The following is a 20,457-nucleotide window of genomic DNA, read 5'->3' on the forward strand; positions in this document are numbered from 1 at the left end:
TTTATTTGGGTCCCCCTCTGCTCGTTGCACACACAGCAGCACCACTTAATCGACTACTTGTGCCCCTCGTGTTTATTCTAGTTAATTTTTTATGTTGTTTAGCCATTAACAATTCATGTCGTGGCCTGTCATTGGTAGTAAAGCGTTCATTTGTTTTGTTTACCTCGTCAAGGTGGGATGAAGTGAGCAGCAGCAGCAGCAGCGATGTTGGCAAACCCCTCTTTTCACACACAGCTCTCCTCCATCATGGAGATGTTGGCCAAGTCCGCGCTGAGCGAAGTGTGCAAACTGGTGGAGGAGGACTCGGCCGAGCTGCGGGCTGAGTTATCCCGGCTCATGGTGGCCAACGCGGCCCTGACAGAAAAACTGAGCAGTCTGCAGTGCGAGTTGAGTGTCAGAGTCGACGCCCCCACACTGTCTAAAAGTTGTCGCTCCGTGGGTGTGCAAACCGGAGGCTCAGGGGACGAGGCTGGCCACGGTAGTACTGTTAGCTTTATTCAACGCTGCCATTATCTCGGTAGCCATCAACGTGCCTGCTGCTTTTAATGGTATGATCATCCAGTCAGCTCATCTTCCCTGACTTTTCCTCAGTGATGGGGCCGCCGACCATTGAAGGGGTCTTTGGTAAGGACTGGTGTATGGATATGTGGAAAGACAGAAGCCCATGTAGTCTGGAGAGTGAGAGGCAGTCCGCACAGTGCTCTGATAAGGTGAGGGAGATCACTGCATAGGTATCAAATACTTGTTATCATGAAAGACCCGAAAACTTCAGAAGTGATAACAGCTGATACCCTGGTTGTAATGAGGGCAAAGTGCACAACACAAAAATAAACACGATAGCAATAGCAAGAGTATATCAGGTATGCATGCTCCAGTCTCCCAAAACAAAGTCCTCACATGTGCAAAAGGAGCACATTTAGTTTGTTGCTGACAGAACATAACTTTACAGTCACAAATATGTCTCTTTTTCTTTGACTTTCTTATTTTGAAATATTGACAAGCAGAGAACATACAACATACAACAAACACCCTCCCATCCCACCCACCTGAATACACACACACCTAAAGCAGCAGAGAAGAAAATTGAAAAATAAAAATATGTATGTATGCATGTACATATCCACACACATACATACACCTATATATACATGAATGCGGTCAGTTCTGCTGAAACATATACATCTATATGGAAAAGTACTGATATCCTTAAGGTCACAATGGAAGCCAATAATGCACAGAATAAAAAGCAGTGATAAATAGGGAAAGGGAGTGTATACATCCTCAGGTAACCTGACTAACAGCAGTATTAAATGGGCATCTTATTTGGGTTTTTCATCATCATGAATGAGAGTATATCCGTGTTATTTTAAATGGGGTATGATGTTTGAATACTTGAGAATCTCAAGTATTTGTGGGCATGTAAACACCATGGCTGTCATAACCCATGTGGCTTTATGTTTCCTCTCTCTCTCTCTTTCTAATTTGCAGTCATTGGGGACATTTTCTGATCAAATAACTGTAACTGAAATTAAAGAGGAGGATTGTGAAGAGGAAGTTGCAAACAGCTGCACACAGGAAACACTCAGACTGAATACAGAAGGTAAAAGATGGAAGTGTTACTGACATGAGGTAAAATGCACTGTACTCTTCTTAGTCTCAGGTGCTATTTCAGTGTTTTGGTTTCCTGTTTTTCCTCAACAGAGCACAAAGAATGCCTTGCTCTTGACACCGAGGGACTGTCCATTGAGTACTCTATTGACGACAGCAGCTGCAGTGTGTCTTGCTGCTCGGAGGAGGACCAGGTTGGGTCTGCAGGTACACTTGGAGAACCTTCCCTGCAGCTTATAACCATCAGGGACGCTGACGAATTGTTAAGCACACATGTCATTGCAGTTGACGAAGATGAAGATGAGGATGATGACGTACAATTCATTCAAGAAAGTCAAAAAGACACTGCCATGACCGCTGCAGGTGAACCCAGCCAAAACGAACAGCAAACATTACCGGCAGACTCTGAACACAACACTGTCCCAGCTAGAGATGAACATGGCAGCTTTAATGTATTTAATTTACAAAGTAACAGCAATACAAACAAAGACCAGTTCACTTGTGAAATATGTAGCAGGATGTTTCTTGACAAGGCCAGTGTAACACACCACATGAAAACACACAAACCAAACCTCAGCCAAATTTCAAAGCAGCATCTCCCTTACAAGAACAAAAGCAAAACTCACATGTGCGTGCCTCTCGCCCCTTCCCAGAGAAGCAATAACTTATGCAAGTTGTGCGGGAAGACCTTTGCAAATCCGTCAGCTCTGAGGGTACACAGTGTTGTCCACACGGGGGAGAAACCCCACAGGTGTATGTTATGTGGGAAAGGTTTTACCCAGAAGGGCAATCTGAAATGTCACCTCCGCATCCACACTGGCGAGAGGCCGTTCCACTGCATGAAATGTGGAAGGACCTTTACACAAAAGGTGAACCTCAATCACCATTTATTGTCTCACAGGAATAGGGAGGTCATCCAGAAGTAAGACACCTTAAAAATGGATGTCTGTGATCCACACATGGTGCAAGATCAATAACAATGCTTAACTGAACATGTCTATGTCTTCAAGTATTAGCATACAGGCAGTGACCATGTCATATTTCTATTGATTTTTTTTTTTTTTTTTTTAAGTGCTTACAGTTTTCCGTGCCACCAGTCTTGCCATTGTGTGGTGCAGAACAACCTTTTTTATGTCTGTTTTAGTATTTTCCAGTTAGAAAATTCAGAATGACAGTATTTCCACAATAAATGACAGATACTTTACCAAAAGTGTAAATTCCAGTTGGCATGGACTTGCAAAATTCTGCGGTAATTCACTACTTTATTTTATCAGTGCAGTATTTTCATATTAAAATGGGATCAAATGCATTACACCAAGTAAGTGCGAGGGCTTTGGGACAAAGATCTGGGTAAGAAGACAAAAATAGCAGGGATGATTCACTCAGTTGTGTCAGTGAGGTCTGTTCAGGTGATTGATGTTATCACAGATCGGATAAGTAGTGCAGATAATTGCTCTGTCTGGGTATGATGACAGTTCTCACAAAGGAGACGCATGGTCTCTTAAATAAAAAATTGTTACCATTTAAAAAAAAAAAAAAAAAAAAGGACTGCACACATTTCAAACAGACAGACATTTCTGTGGAAAAACAACTTATGATTTCTGAACTCAAGTTTTCTTTACAGTTCACACTAAAGGTACTTTAACACAGCTTGGTCACCATAGACAATACATTGTCTAGCTACAGTATTGACACAGGAATACAGATGTTACTTAGTCCAGAATGGATTCTGAAACACTTGACTCATTGAACATGTAATCATTTCATATCAGCATTTATGGATAACAGTCATGTTTTTCAAAGAGATAGACCAAATTTTGCAGTAGGCTAATAACCAAGAAATTGAGAATGACCAATAAATGATGTGTAATGGTAGTGTGGTGTGGCGAGTGAACCAATGCTAAAACTAGTTTTACTTCACATCAGATGTGAAGTGGTAGATTTAATTCAAAGTAGATTTATGCTACAAGTGTGCAAAAGAAGGCACCCTTATCCAACATAAACATATGCTGTGTAGACAAGCGTTGACTTGAAAATGAATGGTTTTTTTAATTCCGATTTTTTTTTTTTTTGCTTCCTCTACTACCTCCTCTCTATAATGACAATGACTGAAAACCTCCACAAAATTAGGCTGTTTTGGAGTTGCTGCAAACTTATATTGCACTTTCCTTCCTATCAGTTCAAAATTGACTTAAAAGGCCTCAAGAGCATAGTAAAATTTGGCAATGCCCTCCAATAAAGGTTCTTATGTAACCATCAAATCAAATTGACCAATCTGCACACTAGCAAGCAATGCTCAGACTGTATCCTTGTTTGTGCTGTTGCTGCATTTGTCACTGCAGCAGTGAAGCCAGAAATCAGCTCCAGATGGTGTTGGATGAATAACACATCATTGACAACAATTCTTACATTAGAAATTTGTACAGAACATATGTTTATCTCATAAATGGAAAACATGTCTGTCAATAAAACATGCTTTGATATGATATAGCTGGCCTTTATGTTCACTGTGAATAGTTGAAATCAACATTTCTCCTTCACTTTGAGTCTTTTATAGGCAAACCGGCACAATTTGAAGTACTCACTACAGAGAGCACTTCAGGGAAAAATTCCTCAGTCCTGGTTGTAGCTAGAAGTATCAACAACCAAGCAAAATTAAGTTTAACTGATCAATTAAAACACTGATGCTGATTAAAACCATACTTGTAGGCATAACTCTTCCCACAGTCCACACAGCTGTAGGGCTTTTCCCCTGTGTGTGTTCGCACATGTATGTTCAGAGAGCTTTTCTGAGAAAAGCTTTTGCCACACTCGGAACAACTGTATGGCTTCTCCCCCGAGTGTACGCGCTGGTGCAGTTTCAGATATGTTTTTTGAGCGAACCGCTTGCCGCACACAGTGCAGCTGAACGGTTTCTCTCCAGAGTGCCGCCTGATGTGGACTTTTAAACTGCTCAAATAGTTGAACACCTTCCCACAGAATAAGCACTCAAACCGTTTCGACGGCTTCACAGGTTTCAGCTGGACGGCTGGTTCTTTGGTTGTGTTCATGTGGACGTTGTTCATATAGTCTGGGTATTCGCCGGTAGTTGAGGCAGGATTTGCATTGTCAACCACAGTGCCTAGTGTTGCGTTTTCTATTAAGTTGTCCATAAGTGTTGGCTGTGTGCCTTGTTGTGTCTGAGTGCCATCTGTCATTGGAAAGTTATTTAAGTCTCCGGGGTGAAGCTGTAGCTCACTGACAGCTCGATGAAGTGCAGCGTCTTCCTGAAAAGTTCCAACACCTGTAAAATTAGAAGAAACACAGCCTAAATTTTAGAAACTGATGTGATCACGATATATTTATTCAAAGGCCAACTTCCTGTCTTTGTTACCTGGGAGCCTCATCTCTTGTCCAGTTGGCTGTTCGTCGTATGCCTCCTCTTTGACAAAGATGAGATCAGGCTCTCCATCCATCAGGTCTATTACCTAGAAAACAGAGAATATGATGGGCAACATGAGATTTGCACACAGGGAAACTCCAGTCTAACCCATCTTTACCTTCTAAATTATTAAAGCCAAAGTTCCTCCAGAGTTTTGATTTAAAGCATGGGAGTGCAGCAGGAATCTCGACTGTCAGCCATGAAATGAGGCAATTTTGTCTTGTGCCGTGACATAAATAACCCCAATGGAAGAAAAATAAAACTCGGTTTTTCACACACAAATGGTTTAGTCAATAGATAAGGAACGTGCTTTTGAACACTGCTGTGCCATTTTTGAGTTTAAATGGTCTTACAGGCAGGTGTGAGTCTCAAAGGCGGTGCAACACAATGCTTCCCTGGGAAGGTGCTGAGTCCAGGAGGAAGTCCCATGTTGCACGTGAGCAACACCTGGAAACACATTTTTTCTTTCTCAACTTCAGTGGTGCTTTATTGCAATGGCACTGTGTTCAATACATTTCCAAAGCACAAGGGAGTAATTCATTGATACAATTTAAACACTGACAAGAATAAAAGGAAAAGCAACCTAACAAAGTAAAACAATAGATGTAAAACTCACGATGATAGCAGCTGAAATATCGGTGATATTGTTCAAGTTTGATTAATTTCCCTTCACATAAAACAGCTGCACACTGTGTTTTCTCTACAAAGAAATGGGTTTTTTCTTTTAGAGGTGGACAGAACAACAAATTTAGGGTATATCTGTCAAAATATGTGGCCCTTATTTCTTTTTATTTATTTCTTTAAAAATGGGATGCTGTTTTGACTTTTGAACACAGCCTGGGCAGACATGTTGTGTTGGCTTGTCTATACAGCCAGGCTGTGTCCACTCAGTCTGTACATTGTTATGGTTTTTCTCAGTTTTCTGTCACTTGGAATTGTTAGATATTCTGCTTTTCTGTAATTTATGTTTAGGGTTGAATACAATTAAAATTTACTTTACAATTTTGGCATTTCTTTCCAATATGTGATGAAATTTTCTTTTTGTTTTGAGATAGTCTGGTTGGACCAGATTGGTTGATTGCTGTCCTCTGGGCAGAGCTTCAGGATCAGCTGACACGGAGGATAGTGGTCTGTGTGGTCCAATATGACTGTACAGCAGCCGAGTATGCCCCTTTTTAAGATAAATTCACATTTCTGGATATGATGAAAGTGAGGTTACTGTGTTAACCATGAGTGATGATGTTGTAGTTTGGAGGATGATCACACAATAACAGTATAGTCACATCCAACTTTCTAGAATAATAAATGTAGTTTCCATAATTTTGTTGGTTGCCTGTAATTTATTTCCCTTAAATGAAAAGACTACACTCAGTTAGCCATAACTACATTTCAGTGTGTGGAATGGTGCCACAATTACATAACGGGAGTGAAGCAATAGTCTGTTAGGCTGTTTATGTCATGTTATAAACTCACAACTCTCCATAATAATTCAGACATAAGTAACCTATTATCTCAGTTTCCAGAGATAATGTAGAAATTGGAGTTTTCTTAAAAACACAAACAAATGCACACTTGTTTCCTGTGGCACCACTATCTGATTTCACCAAAACAATTAACAGCCATGCTTCTGCACTATCACACCATGTTCATTGCAGCCATGGGCCTTTCTCTGCTGCAACTACAACATCATGCTTCAAGCACTGCTTTTGGGAGGCCTGTTGAAAAGGAGAGGACACATGCAGCCAATGGCGGATGCTAGGGGGTGGCATGGGGTGGCAGCTGCCACCCTAAAAAAGGCCGTGCTACCCCAGCTGATACCCCAGTATGGGGCAATCTAAAATGCTGCTGCTGTTAAGAAATGTACAATATCCAAACTTTGGTTTGAGTTCAAGTGAATGCAACATGGTGTGTGGAAACAGGTGGATAAATTAAAGAGGCATGAGGTGTAGTGCTGCACTTTGTCTCATAGCAGACATGCTCCTTATGACTGGGCTTTCTCTCTGTGTAGGCTTTGCATAAACAGATACATTATATCATTAGAATGGAACACAGAACACAGAACTGATACATTGTATATACAATGTATCAATACATGCAAAGCCTACAAAGAGGGAAAACCCAGCCAAGGAAACTCACTGCTGTGAGCCTGGGAAAAAAAAAAAAAAAAAAAAAAAAGAGTCCAGTACTGCATTTGCCAAACAGAGCAGAATTTATGGCAGTCAGTGGGGCTATGTGTTATAAAATGATCAGTGCATTTGATTCCAAATATTTACTGAGCTGGATTATTACACTTATTGTTACATGGCTCAATATTTATAATGAAGATATAATGACAAGCTGATATGAAATTGACGGTTGTGAAATTATGGCATTTTCAGAAAAATTTCACAAGCACTAAGGCTATGTGGTATTTCTCTTTCTTTCTGTCTGTCTGTCTGTCTGTCTGTCTATCTATCGATCTATTTCTACATAGATATAGATATATAGATATACACACACACACACACACACACACACACACACACACACACACACACACAGGCACTGCTGTAAACTTAATATATCAGTGTCACACACTTCAGACTAATGTATATATCTATATAAACATCTCTAGCTATAAACATCTATATCTATCTGTATCTATAAACATCTCGCTACCTATCTTTTTACCATATCTATATATAAACACATCAGAGACAGCTGCTGGTGAAGCAGAAGTCGCTGATGAAACAGAAGCAACTGATATGCACAACAAACCAGCTGCATGACTTAACCCATGGCAGTGCTGGCCAGTTCAGATGAGACCATGAAAATCCCTAACTGGCAAAAAAAAAAAAAAACAGCAGAAATACTGGTTTAATCTATCAGTTTCTAAATAGTTCTGTAATTGATTTTTGGTCAGTTTTTATTTTACATTAAGAGAGGCTGTTTGATAGTAATTATCAACAACAATGCATTAAGGGTAATTGACTGTACAATTACTGGAAATGTGTACACTGGATATTCTAGCATTTACATACATGCAAGGTTTGGGGGAAACACACACATTTAATTCAAGATGTTTCCAACTCTGTTCTCAGTTCTGTGAGAATCATCATATGAAATAGAGTATCACAGAACAGAGAATATTGCAAAATTGCATCTAAATTTCTTATTGCAGCTATTAACAGAGCAATTGCATTAGCAGAATGAAAATATAAAGATTCACACTGTTGTATTGCATCACATCACATCAGGACAGATTTGACTCGAACTGTACGAATCTGTCAGCTGCTTAAAATGTATTTTCATGCATTGTATCTTAAAATACGAGTATCGAGACACGTATTGAATCGGTCTTAGTGGATGAGATGCACACCTCTATTTAGAATAACTTAAAATAAGCTGCATAAAATAAGTCTTTTACTCTGTTACTTTGATGTTAATGGAAAACATTGTTTTTCTTTCCATATCAGTTGAGTAGAAAAAATGTAAACAATTGTTACATCTTTATTTGGTCATAAAATGTAGTTCTTGTTTATATTTCCACCATAAGGCATCTAATCAGTTAGGCAAAAAAGTCAAGGAAATATGATAGATCTTTCAACCAACATTTTGCAGTCACTACCAGAGCACGTAATTTTTTGTCAAAGTTATAACATTCAGAGTTATCAGTTAAAATTCTATGGTACTGATTAAGTGTATACGTATTTTAATTACTCCCTAAACTATAAAGTTGTGATGATTATTTATTACATATTAAAAACAATCCAAAAAATCATGGTAAATGACTTTAGATGGTAAATTTGTAAATGGTGAGATATATGTACAGGGTCATTTTTGGGAAAATAGAATATGAATTTAAAAAAAATTTCAACCACCAATTTGAAACAATTCTGTACAACCGCCCTCACTTGCTATTCTGATTACTACTGACCTGTGTAGATAGATAGATAGATAGATAGATAATGTTTTTTTTTCATTACATTTTATTGTTTTAATCAAAGTATAAAATATATTGATTCGGCAGGGCAAAGACACCCCACGAATAATAAATTAACTTGTAAATAAATATTAATGTGTAAATAAGCAGATATTTCTGTTATTACACTATACTGTTTGTTATAATAGCTTGTCATGTTTATTTTGTGTCCTAATATTATTTATTGCTTACTGACTTGCAGTGGTTTGGTAATATCATATAAATGTTAAGTTAGGCTAACAATGTGTGATTACTGTGTTTATTTAATTCCTGATAACAAATTATCAGGAATATTTATTATAGTTCTGCATTGGTTCTATCAAATTAGACGTCGTACGCAGTTTTATATTTATTCATTCCTCTAAAATCTCTGCATGGGTGTGCAGACACAGTATGAACCATCTTCATGGTCAAACCACTTGTGTCCTGAGAGCAGCTTCTCCAATCAGAAGAGAAACGCTCCACTCTGGCACAGTCATCACTCGAAGTGATTTTGTATGTGTATTTCCATTTATTCTGTCCTCTGCAGGGGTGAGCTTCTCTGAAAATAGTATAATGAACAGCATCATGTTTTTTCCTGCTTTCAATATCTCTGCATCCCTCATTTTTTTCTCAAATCTTCAGTTTGTTGTGTTCCCCCTAAAATAACAATAGTAAGGGTGGCTGGTGTCATTTGCTCTTTGTACTGGGCTTCGCTCGCTGTCATATTTCCTGCTGTACTGGTTAGTTTAAAAATGTCATCTCACTGGCATGTTATTTGTTGTTCTTTCCTGTCATTTCTGTGCCACTAGTTATCTCTCTCTCCTCTCTGCTCCTTATTTGTGTCACTGCAGCGCCCTTTATTAGTCCCTCTCTCTCATGCTGACCCATTAATGAATGCAGTGAAGAAGCCAGACCCTCGAACACTCCAAACCTGAGCAGAGTCTTGGTTTCCTTGGCAGTCTCTCAAAGCAGCAGCCTCCATTTTCCTGTGGGGGGGGAGTTTCTCATCTCGCCATAAGTTCATGCACCAGTCTTTCCCAAAGACGCCCTCGATGGCCGGGGCAGGCTGCTGCTGTTCTGGAACAAGAAACCAGTGATGAAATGATAAATAATCTGAGTGCTTCAGCTGGTGATTATCATATCATCAACACTGCTCAACATAAACAGAGCAACCGCTTAGGGTAACATCCAGTCAGAGCAGTATCAAAGCCGGGTATATTTTTTATAAAAGTAAAAACCAATAAAAAAGTTAAGAAGAAAAAGAAGAAGAAGAAGTGAAGCAGTGGTGTGGTTATAGATAGAACTGAATATACAATCTGGGGTGCCACACAAATAAGTATTTAGGCCACATGCCATTTTCCACTGCCAAAAACTGTTTGTTGTGCAGAAGCCATGGTGTTTGCTGGTGCTGTTGTCGGAGCATATAGTGCCCACTTCTCTACATCTTACCTAGGGCCCAATTATTAGATCAATTACTGTTTCACAGATGCATCATTTATGCTGTTTCTTCCCCTGATATAGCACTTCATGTGAACAGCTGACCATGCAGATCTGCACTCTTTTCTGTACATGTTTCAATTGTCAGCCTCTGACCTATAAGACCTCTCAACAAAGCTGCGCTATTCTCGACGCGATATCTATAGCTGCATTAGCCTCAATATTATTCTACTTGCTCCATCCTCTATTTATGTCATTTTCTCCACGGCTAACTTTCATTTTAGCTCAATTCATTTGCATCCGTTTGACAGTGTGATGTATGAGCTTAAAATGTATGCCAAACCTAGAAGATGGGTGTAATTAATGAGTTGCGGTGGGTCTCTAAGGAGAATGAACAGCTGTAGTGATGAGTGGACCCCCCTGTCTGGCAGCATAACAAACAAGGCATTGATTCTGCTATCGTAGCCCCTTGCCTCGACAAACCTGGTCCAAATTTGCCCAGACCCTGGCATCCAGTCTGCCGGCGGCTGACACTGTTGACATTGCCGGCATAGTGCTGTGCCTCCCTGGCGGCTCTCAGCTGGACCTCCAGTGAGTAACATTTCTTCTTCAGCGCCTCGTTCTCCGTCTTGTGTTGGGATATTTCGGTGTGGAGGACGGAGGAGCATTCGTCTGCGAGGTTGCTAATTTCCACCAAAGCCGCTTTTGTTAATTTTTCCAGAATAGCGGCTAGCTGCGTCCGAAAACTTCTGTTTGTGGTGTCGCACATCATGTTGACAGAGACAGCGAGGCTGAATATTTTGAAATTTTGGCAAGGTACGCGGCGCACCGACGTTACTTCAAGTCCAAGTGAGCGGATCGCGTTATTTTTTCCCACCCGCATTCAGGGAAGACCCGCCCCCACTGTGTCTCTGATTGGGTAGTGCTCGTTACCACTCGTTGCCTGCGTCAAATTTCTTGAGGTTGGGTTTCGGGTTGACCAATCACAGAGTAGGGGTGGGTCTTCCCGGAATACGGGTGGGAAAAAAATAAACGAGTGGACCTTTCGCTCTAGCTGCCGCAAGGAATTCTGGGGAGAACCCGACGTGCGACCTGTTAATGATTCCGTTTTTCTGATCTGATCTGATGGGGTCATATATTCCTCAGTGCTAATAAAACTCTAAAGTTGAGCTGATGAAAAATTACTTAAAAATGCATGTGAGATTTGCGCACATAATTAAGTTCTTTTGATAGATATGAACCATGTAATGTCACACCAATGTGCAAATCACTATTTTACACTTGCACCTTTCACTGAAAAATAAGCAGATTTGAAGCAGTCAGACATAACAATTTTTATGAGCATTTTGAATATTTCCTCCTGTTCCAGATGGTAAAAAGCTTTACTGAAATAACCTACAGAGTCTCCACCCCCGCGCCATCCAAGTCCTCAGGCTATATATATCTATATCTATCTATAGCTATAGCTATATATAGGATTAGGAGCACATGAAAATATAAAAACGCGACCTGACATTCATCATCTCATACTTCAGAGAAAAATATCAGAGTTTTATCTTTAAAGTCAGAGTTGTGTGGAGGAAAAAATCTGAATAGTCAATGCTATGTCTTTTCTCAGATTTCTGAGATTCATCTCAGTTTTCTATGTTCATGTGGCTCTCCTGTAATTATCCACAATATCAAAGCAAGTAATTTGCAGTTGACTGAGATGAAATAAGAGAAAATCATACTGACTTCTACTCATAATCATAATCATCATTTCTGCTCCAAAGTACCAAGTAGTCAATGGACAAGAGCTGACTTTAGTTTTCCTCTACTTGAATAAATTATAAGCTACTCACATTCTTTTCACTTTTATTCAAAATCTGGACCCAATGACAGCAGACCCCTGTAAGATATGACCATTCTCAACTAATTGTTGTTACATGCAGGGCTCTGAGCCGCTGAACACGGCTACATCTGTGAAGCTTTCAAACCTGATCGACATTTTGGTTCCAGTTCACGGATCACTGTAAACCTGTTTTGTTTGCACAACACACTGCAGGTAACTGATCAAAATGAGCTGAGTAAACCTCTGATGTTTGACTGAATAAATTAGAAAGCTAAATCATGAAAAAATGCTGAATTGCCCCCCATCATTCAAGTGTTGTATATTTATGACATTAGAGGATGGGTTATCAGTTTTTGACAGTGTGTAACAGGAATTGTGAGTATTGGAAGATGTTAATGCATGCAGCAGGATATTCACTTGATTGACAGCATAGCTCCAGAGCAGCAGATCCAGATGTTGCTTTTTTCATCCCAGTAGAGCACAGAAATAAAAGCATGTTACACACCTTTCTCTCTACTACTCAAATCTGAAACATAGATAGCTTTATTGTGCATAAAACAGTATTTCAGCGACTGAAGAAATTACATTTGGCCAACAACAATGTTTGACGTGGTTCCATGTCTGGCTGTCCCACTAAATATAGGTGCTCTAGATTCACTACCATACATGTGCACGCTAGGATCTATATGTACTGCCAGGTGTTTTTTTAGATTACAGTTCTTTGTGAATCCTTTTCCACATTCGACACAAACGAAAGGTTTCTCTCCGGTGTGTGTACGCTGATGCATATCGAGAGTGCATTTCTGAATAAAGCCCTTTCCACAAATAGGACAGCGGTATGGCTTCTCCCCAGTGTGTGTACGCTGGTGTGTGTACAGATGCCCTTTCTGTGCATATCGCTTTCCGCACAGCGTACACCTAAACGGCTTCTCTCCTGTGTGACTTCGCTGGTGTATTTCAAGCTGGCTGAAACATCTGAAGCTCTTGCCGCACTGCAAGCAGCCAAATCTCTTAGCAGCCGAGTTCCTCAAGCTGTGAATCTTCATATTTTTTGCCACACTTAAGCTTTGGGAGGCGACATTTCGACCCAAGCTCTTCCCCACTTCTAGGTTTGTGTGTGCAGGAGGAAGCTGTGCACCCGGGAACTCTGAGTGTGCAGGTGGATTCCACTGAGCTTCCTGCCTTCCTGGTCCAGCTATAGATGACTGAGTGTTGGAGGTCACAAAGCTCTCAGTAAACACGGGTTGTTTTTGGTCTAAGATGGATTTGGAACACTGAATCACATCTGAACTCCTCTTCTGGGCATCTGTGACTGCTTCACCTCCTGTGGACAGCATATAAAGCATTGTACACTCTAGAAATTATTTCTAAATAAAGTAGAAAGACAGCTGAAGGCAAAAACAACATAAAGTGTCTTGGTAAGTTATTGGGGCATCACAAGCCACCAGAGCAAAAAATACTGTACACACAGAGAGGGACATTATAGTAGGCTTGCAGTGCATAAACCCCTCATTACGAAGACAAATGCACATTTGAGCATTCAGCAGTGCTAAATCTATAGGCACTAGTCTACAGAGATATGAAAAAAAGTGATGTGGCCACATGAGTCATCCTACACTATCTTGTGGGCAAGTGGGCGAGTCCATGTGTGGTGAACACCAAGAGAACACAACAGGCCTGAATGCTGGACCCCATAGTGATGGGGTTGTGCTGTGGGGGGGCATTTTCCTGGCATGCTCTAGGTCAACTTGTCCCCTAAGAGGGAAGGCTCACTGGAAAATCAATACACAGTTATAATGACTGATCACCTTTATCTTATTATGGAAGTGGTCTCTTCCAGGATGACAATGCCCCCATCCACAGGGCACAAAGGGTCGCTGAATGATTTGATGAAGTTAAAAATAATGTAAATCATATGGCCTTCAGTCACCAGATCTCAAACTACTTTAAAACCTATGGGTGTTTTATAGACTTGTGGTTTCTATGGCGGCTGGTGGTCCAACATCTTACCAAGACACATCATGTTGGTTTTTCCTTTAATTTTTCACCATCTGTATGGATATATATGATGCGAAGAAGTAATCTGTTGAATAACACCCCTGTGCTCACTTGTTTTTTTGTTTAGGACACTTAATACAACCCAAACTTGAAGGCAACACTCACTCTTTTCACTTGTCCTGTCTCGCTCCGTCCCGTTGTCCCCATTGTCCGTTGTCTCCGGTGGCTCCTCCTTTACCACTATCAGTTCAGGCTGTTCCTTCACTGGGTTTGTGAGCTGCTGAGCGTGCAACATATAAATGTCAGCCATTACAGAGGAGCATGACAGAACAACATCACACATAATGAGCAGTGCAGAACTTACTTCGACCGCAGGATGCTCTTCACCTTGACACAAACTACTCATCTCAGTGGAGGCACTTATGCTTTCCCATGGACTTTCACTAGGATGCAATGAAGTCCATATTAGATGAAAATCAACCAGGTAGGGGAGATGACAGCAAAGGTCATGAAGGATGCAGTTTCCTATGGTGACAACTCAGACACAGCCACTCCCTACAGACTACACACAGGGGTCAGCAAGCCTACCGTTTTATTATAGGTCCAGTCCTGTTAGGGTCCAGTCTTCCACTACTATTTTCTGAGCCGTCCCTCAACCTGGCTGCTACTGAACGTCCCGCTGCGTCCTGCCTGCGCCCTTGTGCAATGTACAGCAAATTCTCCATCAGCTGCAGTTTCTCTGTGAGCGAAGCGATTTCGTTCCGTCCTCGAGTTATCTCTATTTTCAGCATCTTTGACTCGATCTCCACCAGTTTGCTTATTTCCAGTACAGCTGTTTTTGATAATGCATCCATGATGGAGACGAGCTGTGACTGAAAGGAGAAGACTGTCGACATCCTTCTCGATATAGACACGAGCCGACCTGAGCAGAAGAGTTGTTACAGTTCAGGAGAACTAATATGTACTGTCAAATATGTACTCTGCAATAAGCGATAGGCGCTAAGTATGCATGTCCACAAGATGAGCGTGTGTGTTTCTCCAAACAGCAAAGTTAAAAATGGCAACATTGTTTCCATCTACCGGGTGGGCGGATGCATCACAGGCATGATTTTTTTTATTTATTTAATTATTTATTTTATTTTATTTTATTTTATTTTATTTTTTATAGGCAATGAATTATATTTCTTTATTATTGACGTTACTCTCCGTCCGTGGTGTGTAAAACTCCCAAAGATCTACAAACCACTTGTGCATATTTTGGTGGCTTTTATCACCAGTCAAATAGCAAAGTTTTACTTCCTCTTACCACTTTGGAGAACTACGTTTACCGGAATGCAGCGCGGCTTAAACTGAGAATGTGATTGGCCAATGTAGTTTCGTTACAGGAAGTGAAAAACCGGATTAAATTTGCCGACAGAAAATATTGCTCATGCTTCTCTGCTGTTGAACTGGTCAGTTGGTAAAGAAATTTAGTTTCTCTCAGATTGATGCGTTAGTATTTCTTTGCCATATGCTGCCTAGTGTTGCTAATGTGAATGGTTGTTTAAGGTCTCAGTTACTAAGTCTGGCCTCTTCAATATATTTCGGTTTGTAGCTTATACATCTTTGTGTTTGCTCAGTTGATACTCGCTCACTTACAGTTCATTGCACCCTGCATGAAAGCAGGATCCCTGTAACTCCTGCCATTACCTCAAAGCCAAAATTAGCTGAAGTTAGTGGTAATTAGCAAATAGGTTCAGTAGTTAAAATGAAAGGATGTGCATTAACACTCAGCTGTTGTACTGTAGATAAATCAGACTGCTTGTATACTCTATTTGAACACAGGTTGCAGTTTTTTCAGTCACATCAGGATGACTTGCAAAACAGTTTTGTAATTCACTTCCTTGTATATTGCTCAAGTGTTTTTTTTTTTTTTTTTTTTTTCCTCCCCGGCCCATCCTCTCCTGTGCTCACACAGCAGTCCAATGGCTGGCAGAAGAATCGTGGTCTTCCCCTCATCAGCGGAGCTTGGCCCGGTGCTGGCTCACCTGGTGACGTCCCGGGCTGAGAAGGCCGTATCGTCCCGTGGCCGGTTCTCCCTGGGTCTTTCCGGAGGCAGCCTTGTGTCCATGCTGAGCAAGGAGCTGCTCGCCCTGCCGGACTTGGACTGCAGTAAATGGGTTGTGGGGTTCTGCGATGAGCGGCTGGTTCCCCCTGATGACCCTGAGAGCACCTATGGGCTGTACCAGGTATACATTCAAGAATATGTCTTTGCATCTATGAAATGAATGCCCCGTTTCCTTGTCATGCCACAGTTAAATGTAATTCTTCACTGCTTTTCCAGAATCAGTTGTTCTCCAAGATCAACATCCCTGTCACTCAGATTTTGACCATCAACTCATCTCTGCCTGTGAACGAGTGTGCTGAAGACTACACCCGCCAGCTGAAGGAGGTGCTGACATTTGTTAGAGCTGTCTTGCTGCACTATGACTAGCTCTGGCCCAGAGTCACTGGCTCATAGACTTCAGTACCGTTTCTGTGTATTGTGGTATCGATCTGCTGCTTTTGAACATGCAGGCCTTCCCGGACGATAGCATACCCGTGTTTGACTTGCTGCTGTTGGGAATGGGGCCTGATGGACACACCTGTTCTCTCTTCCCAGACCACCCTCTCTTGGAGGTGAGAACCTGTTCTCCAGATCTATGCAATTCCATCAGTATGTTGCTGCGTGTAAGGAAATGCAATTAAAGGAGGTGCTTCTTTATTGGAAAGTCAATTAACATATCATAATAATTTATTATAGCTTTTTAATGGCCTTGATGCTTAACTCTTTAATAAGTTCCAGTCTGCATGTCCCATTTAGCTTCTTCTGACCCCATGACTGCATGAATACACAGATAGACAGATGTACTTTATTGATCCCAAATTGGGAAAGCAGGTTGTCCAGACATTGCATAAGGAGAACAGTAAACTACACAAAAAAAATACAGTTTAAATGGTCATTCCAGTTACTTAAGTATTACTATAATGCCAACATTACACAGTTGTTAAAGGTGCAATCTCTACATATGATTATACAGGATTAACTGTGCAATCCTTACTGTCAGTGGAGCTTGTTGAACATGTATGCACATTAAAGGTGCAGTATGCAGAATTGCGAAGGGTTGACTTAAGTAACATTTTTTAGACTCAGTTTACAAAAAAAAAGAAATAAACATGTCATCATCAATAAGTCCAGATGATGATGTGAACCATGTACGCTTAACTACCAAATTATTTGTGCTTATTCCACATTTTTGTTAGTTGAGTCTAAAGGATCCTCACTTAGATCGACCCTTGGCCATTTTGTTAAGTGCACCTTTAAATGTAAGAATTTGCTTGTCATTCCAATTTTCTTGAGTAATTATGTCACTATTTGTGTAGATGAAAGAATCTCACCCAAAGCCAGAGAGCAGTGAGCTAAGACTCAAATGTGCAATGTCTTCTTCAGGTATCAAGTCTGGCATTGGTCTATACAGAATGACAATGTGGTAATTTTGACTTTTTTGAGGGTACAGATCTCGTCTGATAGCACACATGCACCAATTTGTTGTCTGTGAAGCAGATCCAGACCCTGTACCTGATGACATTACAAGTTCTCACTTCACCTTAACCTAAATTTAGTGGTGTTGCTGGTCTTTAAAGAAGACATCAAGCCTTGGATACATTGTGATGTTAAGTGAATTCTATGAATTAGTTTGTCATGAAGTATTGTAATTTACTTTTTAGCTATGCCTTATTTTCCCTCGTCCTGTCTCGTTATATATATCAGTCATTGATTCTTGGTTATATGTGTAGTTAGAGAGAGAGATATGGCAGTATGAATGGCAAAGTGATCATCACTCCTTTTATACAAAATGGCATATCATGTTGCTGCACTGCATCCTGGTCTATTGAGGTTACTGTTGATGGAAAAATTGATTTCTCTGTCACGGCTGAACATCATTTTTGAATGCTGAGAAGTTCTTCTTGCTCTTTGATTTTGAGGGGCTGACACCAAAACCTGAAGTTTACTGTTACTCTTTACTATGTTTTAGACAGCTGATTTTTTTTTTTTCTATTATGAAAATCCATTCTGTGCCAGAAATATCTTGATGTGATATCACGTCACTTAGTTAAGAAAAACACACCACCAAACACCAAAATATATGAAGAAATTTAAAGTACATTGATCACAAAGTGTGCAGAATATCCATGCATTCATTTTAAGGCTTCACAGTCCTTTAATCTGCCTCCACTTCTTCATATACATCTCCTATCCATAAGAGGATTTAATAGGTTAAATCAGTGGTTCTCAATTATTTGCAACCGCCAATAATTATCTCCTGACCCCGAGTCTGAGAACCACTGGATTAAATTTAATGCAGGATCGTAGATTTCTTTCAGATTCTTTTAGTGTATTTCATGAAAAAGGCCAGTGTGTATTTTATATTTTGCACATTTTCTGTATTACTGCAGAAATATCATCTTTAACCATATTTACTGTGTGTTGTCATCCTTTTTTTAAGAATCTTCTTAAATTAACCACTGGTCATTAGGGTGAAGTGTTCTAGTCATTCTGCAAATACTGTGAATGTTATTTTTCAGTTATAGAAGCAGTAGACATATGAAATGCATTATTCAGTTTGACTCTTGCAGGCCCATTAATTACAGTCTTGTGGTAAGCAGAGGTTTGCTGTGGTCTTTGCTGTGGCTCCTGATTCACTAGTTCATGAACAATACTTGTTATGTGTATACTTTTTGAGGATACTCCCTTGACTATGTATGGATCATTTATAGGTTCAGGCTTAGTAGGGTGCCACAGACACACCCCACAGTCTGCAGGGGCACTCTCTCAGTGACTGTGTTTACATTATGCATGCATTACATGTGATTAGGTTTTGCTTGTACCCCTAATTTAGGAAACCGAGAAGATTGTGGCCCCGATCAGTGACTCTCCCAAACCACCACCACAGCGTGTGACTATGACATTTCCAGTGGTGAACTCTGCCCGCTGTGTGGCTTTTGTATCAACAGGGGGAAGCAAAGCACCCGTGTTGAAGGTAACAGTATCAACATTACAAATACAGTCAAAGAAGCACATTTCAAGATAAGGCTCTGTGCTGAAACACATCACCATGCTGTAGCCCTACTAAAAGATGACAAAATGAGGTTTTAAGTGTCTTTGTAATTAGAGCACCACTGTTGCAGTTTCTCATGGTCTGTGACAGATACATTTCACATTCAGAGGTTTAAAGCCCTCACAAGTCTGTGGCATGAGAAATCAGCTTAGACGTTGGCCTATAAAATGATGAAACTTAGGCAATACATGCCTGAAATTGAAAACAAATATGTGCATACATTTTCTGAAAATCGATATAGGTTCTGCATCATATTGTATTACATTACTGAGCTATGTAGCATTGCTGTTGTTGCACTGGAACATTGTGACCTTTTTCTTGCAGGAAGTGCTAGAGGGTAGAGAAGGTCCAGCATTCCCGGCAGCCCGTGTCACTCCCACCGAGGGAGAGCTCTTCTGGCTCATTGATGACCCAGCAGCTGCCTCACTGACCATCCAGGTAGAGAGGCCAGGCTCAGGAGCTAAACTGTAGAGCTCTCCATCCACAGGAAACTTTGGAGGTCTGGTTCAAGACAATGGGAGAGATACATTCCTGTTTTTACCAGAAGCGTTAATACTTCACGTTGGCTCTTTGGGTATGGAAAAAAAAAAGGAGAATAGCGGGGGTAAATACTAAGGAGGCAAGTGTAATGTGTAGTGCTGGTGTTTCAGTGCAGGAGGGACTTATTGGAGGTGCATTGGATGTGTGTGTGTTTATGTGTGTCTGTCTGTCTGTAGCTGTCTAACAACACAACCTGTCTGCAAAGTTAAGGAAATGATGTCTTAATAAATATATAAAGGTCACATTTGTATCGAGTCCCCTTACTTGATGTGGATCACCTGTCAATTCATTAATGATGGGTCAAAAAATAATAAACATACACCTCTCAATTTCATACACACATACATATCATCAATATGTGGTACGCAGCAACTGCTGATGGTAAAAATCTTGGCTATTTTCTAGAATTTAACCTTTGTAATTACAATGACATGAAATTATCAATCATGCAAAATAAAATAAAATGTTAATTGAATATTTACATTCTTTTTTTCCGCCAATACAATAATTTCAGCAGTGTATCCCCTTTAAGATCTCAGAA

At 40.4% G+C, this 20,457-nt stretch overlaps 4 protein-coding genes across 7 annotated transcripts; 2 read left to right on the plus strand and 2 right to left on the minus strand.

Annotated features, from left to right (window-relative positions):
* Nucleotides 1-9: 9 nt before the first annotated feature.
* Nucleotides 10-3,180, plus strand: LOC115363321 (zinc finger protein 510-like). Of its 2 annotated transcripts, XM_030057448.1 has the most exons (5): nt 10-478; nt 592-710; nt 1,489-1,600; nt 1,702-1,815; nt 1,894-3,180. In XM_030057448.1, exons 1-5 carry the CDS (start codon nt 205-207, stop codon nt 2,532-2,534), a joined length of 1,260 nt encoding a protein of 419 aa, XP_029913308.1. In that variant the 5' UTR covers nt 10-204; the 3' UTR covers nt 2,535-3,180. The 2 variants fall into 2 exon arrangements, with proteins under 2 accessions (XP_029913308.1, XP_029913307.1); XM_030057447.1 differs by having other exon boundaries at nt 1,702-3,180.
* LOC115363322 (zinc finger and SCAN domain-containing protein 2-like) lies at nt 3,149-11,295 on the minus strand. The gene is made up of 4 exons (XM_030057449.1): nt 10,893-11,295; nt 9,904-10,049; nt 4,982-5,075; nt 3,149-4,891 (listed from the first exon to the last, which is right to left on the minus strand). The coding sequence occupies exons 1-4, from the start codon at nt 11,290-11,292 to the stop codon at nt 4,278-4,280; spliced, it is 1,254 nt and encodes a 417-aa protein (XP_029913309.1). The 5' UTR covers nt 11,293-11,295; the 3' UTR covers nt 3,149-4,277.
* Nucleotides 11,296-12,329: 1,034 nt separating this feature from the next.
* On the minus strand, nt 12,330-15,316 carry LOC115363324 (zinc finger protein 502). 2 transcript variants are annotated; one of them, XM_030057452.1, is made up of 4 exons: nt 14,827-15,316; nt 14,603-14,681; nt 14,404-14,515; nt 12,330-13,564 (listed from the first exon to the last, which is right to left on the minus strand). In XM_030057452.1, the coding sequence occupies exons 1-4, from the start codon at nt 15,132-15,134 to the stop codon at nt 12,822-12,824; spliced, it is 1,242 nt and encodes a 413-aa protein (XP_029913312.1). In that variant the 5' UTR covers nt 15,135-15,316; the 3' UTR covers nt 12,330-12,821. The 2 variants fall into 2 exon arrangements, with proteins under 2 accessions (XP_029913312.1, XP_029913311.1); XM_030057451.1 differs by having other exon boundaries at nt 12,332-13,564; nt 14,404-14,518.
* A 243-nt stretch (nt 15,317-15,559) lies between these two features.
* pgls (6-phosphogluconolactonase) lies at nt 15,560-20,158 on the plus strand. 2 transcript variants are annotated; one of them, XM_030057466.1, is made up of 6 exons: nt 15,560-15,689; nt 16,196-16,466; nt 16,562-16,669; nt 16,795-16,896; nt 19,158-19,298; nt 19,701-20,158. In XM_030057466.1, the coding sequence occupies exons 2-6, from the start codon at nt 16,203-16,205 to the stop codon at nt 19,845-19,847; spliced, it is 762 nt and encodes a 253-aa protein (XP_029913326.1). In that variant the 5' UTR covers nt 15,560-15,689; nt 16,196-16,202; the 3' UTR covers nt 19,848-20,158. The 2 variants fall into 2 exon arrangements, with proteins under 2 accessions (XP_029913326.1, XP_029913327.1); XM_030057467.1 differs by having other exon boundaries at nt 15,651-15,697.
* The last annotated feature ends 299 nt before the right edge of the window (nt 20,159-20,457 follow it).

This window comes from Myripristis murdjan, chromosome 8 (genome assembly GCF_902150065.1).
Source record: "Myripristis murdjan chromosome 8, fMyrMur1.1, whole genome shotgun sequence".
Taxonomy (NCBI): domain Eukaryota; kingdom Metazoa; phylum Chordata; class Actinopteri; order Holocentriformes; family Holocentridae; genus Myripristis; species Myripristis murdjan.